Source organism: Ailuropoda melanoleuca, chromosome 7, assembly GCF_002007445.2.
Source record: "Ailuropoda melanoleuca isolate Jingjing chromosome 7, ASM200744v2, whole genome shotgun sequence".
Taxonomy (NCBI): domain Eukaryota; kingdom Metazoa; phylum Chordata; class Mammalia; order Carnivora; family Ursidae; genus Ailuropoda; species Ailuropoda melanoleuca.
This window is the reverse complement of record NC_048224.1, coordinates 59854026-59856540: the sequence shown is the minus strand read 5'-3', so window position 1 is coordinate 59856540 and position 2515 is coordinate 59854026. Positions and strand designations below refer to the sequence as shown.

Here is a 2515-nt window from a genome sequence, read left to right as displayed (position 1 = left end):
TGGCGCCAGGAGTGGGAGACAAGACCAGGGCAAAGAAAATGGCCGGGCGGAGACAGTGTGCGGTAGTGGTAGGATGGGGAAAGGGCCAGGGGCCAGGGAGAAGGAGGGGTCGGCGCAGGGTATGGGAGGACCGGTCGGGGTGATGGGAGGACGGGGGGAGTAAAGTGGTGGGGGCGTGGACCGGCTGGGCCGGAATGGGTGTGGAAGGGTCCAGCGGTGTTTGGGGCCAGGGATACAGGCCTGGTCGGGAGGCTCAGGTAAGGCCCCAGGTTGTAGAGGCTCTGAATGGGGACAGGGTGGACTTGTGGCCAGTGACAGCGGGAATGGGGTGAGCAGGGGCCGGGGGTGGAGGGTTGAGAGGGAGGACCTCGGCAGGGCCTGGGGTGCAGATAGGGGGCGGAGGCAGTCCCTGTCCCTGTGCCAAGGTGGCCTAGAGACCCAGGGCATAGGTGGATTCTGCTTCTGGGTCGTTGGAGTGTAAGTGACAGGCCCTGAGAGGGGCAGAAGGTTTCTAGCTTGGTTAATCTATCCGAAATTAACATGTGAGTCCAATGTAAGTGTGGAGGGGTTAGTGACGATCTCTGCTAAGTTTCCACGCTCAGGCGGCCTTGGGCCTGCACCTGCCTGCCGGGTCTGGGCCAGGACTAGCTGCAGCCCCAGCGGCTGGCATTCACTGACCTGCCCTCAGCTGCTCACTTGCAGGCTCAGAACCAAATTCACTGTCCTTTTTTTCCCCCCCGAGGAAACTTAACAGGCACAAGCTAGGAGTCACGTGAACACGTGTAGAGAGCCTCTCTGCACACAGCCCCAGTCGCTTCNTGGCCAGTGACAGCGGGAATGGGGTGAGCAGGGGCCGGGGGTGGAGGGTTGAGAGGGAGGACCTCGGCAGGGCCTGGGGTGCAGATAGGGGGCGGAGGCAGTCCCTGTCCCTGTGCCAAGGTGGCCTAGAGACCCAGGGCACAGGTGGATTCTGCTTCTGGGTCGTTGGAGTGTAAGTGACAGGCCCTGAGAGGGGCAGAAGGTTTCTAGCTTGGTTAATCTATCCAAAATTAACATGTGAGTCCAATGTAAGTGTGGAGGGGTTAGTGACGATCTCTGCTAAGTTTCCACGCTCAGGCGGCCTTGGGCCTGCACCTGCCTGCCGGGTCTGGGCCAGGACTAGCTGCAGCCCCAGCGGCTGGCATTCACTGACCTGCCCTCAGCTGCTCACTTGCAGGCTCAGAACCAAATTCACTGTCCTTTTTTTCCCCCCCGAGGAAACTTAACAGGCACAAGCTAGGAGTCACGTGAACACGTGTAGAGAGCGTCTCTGCACACAGCCCCAGTTGCTTCTCTGAGGCGTTAGAATTATCAAGAGATACATCTCACTAACGTTGGCAGGTGGAGGTCACAGGGAATCGGTGCTGTTNCGGTGATGTTGGGGGCGTGGCTCTCTGTGATGCACCCCCTCTTGTGTTAGGAGTCAGATTCTCCCAGGAAGGCTGATGCAGGCGGAGCTGGGCATTCCTTCCTGTTTGTGCACGAGTCGATCTGTTGTCAGCCTGGGTTTCTCAGCAGCACAGAAGCGGGCTGGGTTTTCCTTAGTAGCGCCTCGTGGACACCTGCCTGGGTATTTGATGGCAGAGGGTTTTGTTACTGAGCTTGGGTTTTAAACCCAGCCTTGCTCGTCTTGGACAGAGCTTCCGGGCATGAGCTCCGGGCCAGGCCGCCTGGGCTGCAGAGGCCCTGGACATTCGCTGCGTCCTGACTGGCCGACAGCAGACTGCACTGGTGTCTGCAGATGCTGCCAGATCTGATTTTGACCAAAAACTGTGTCCGTGTTTTCTAGGCCATCTTAGCAGCTCAGAGACGAGGAGAGGACGTGGAGACTTCCAAGAAATGTAAGTAGTTGTGCTTCACACGAAACAGGAGTGCGCTGTCAGGTTCTGGCTGCCACAGGCGTCGGCACACCCGCCGTGCCCCCGGGGGTGTCGGGATGGCTGCCGGCAGCTGGAACCAGGCTGGGATCTTAGCGGAACAGCCCTGCTGTGTGTAGTCAGGAGGGAACTGACCAGAAGATTCGGTACCCCCTGCTCTTAAGCCTGTGGGGTTCCCTGTGTTTTGGATGCCTGGGTTCCCAGGTCACTCTGGCACAGGGTGCCTGTTGGGCCTGGTTCCCGTTCTGAAATGGTTTTCTTTTGGGTTCGTGGCAAACCCTGTGCTGTGCTTTTGCCTCATCCCGGTCCAGGGGCCGCTGGCCAGAACAAGCAGCATTCGATCACCAAGAACACGGCCAAGCTGGACCGGGAGACTGAGGAGCTGCACCATGACCGCGTGACCCTGGAGGTGGGCAAGGTGATCCAGCAGGGCCGGCAGAGCAAGGGGCTGACTCAGAAGGACTTGGCGACGGTGAGCATGGCGGGTCCCTTCCTCCCAGGCTGCGGTCGGGCAGGTGGGAGGTCCGTGTTCAGAAGGTGCTGCCGCTCAGCTTGGGGAGGCTTCCGGGTGCCCTTGACCCTGGCATTCTCTGGGGAAG

At 59.8% G+C, this 2515-nt stretch overlaps 1 protein-coding gene and 1 long non-coding RNA gene across 2 annotated transcripts in view; one reads left to right on the top strand and one right to left on the bottom strand.

Moving 5' to 3' along the window:
* Positions 1–1793: 1793 nt before the first annotated feature.
* LOC117802951 lies at positions 1794–2388 on the top strand. The gene is made up of 2 exons (XR_004626433.1): positions 1794–1880; positions 2228–2388. It is a non-coding gene; the product is annotated as an uncharacterized LOC117802951 (long non-coding RNA).
* Positions 2389–2463: 75 nt separating this feature from the next.
* The window catches only part of MAMDC4 (MAM domain containing 4), a 6025-nt gene continuing 5973 nt past the window's right edge, over positions 2464–2515 (bottom strand). Inside the window, 1 exon segment of the mRNA XM_034663760.1 lies at positions 2464–2506. Within this exon segment, the coding sequence (XP_034519651.1) occupies positions 2464–2506 (43 nt within the window).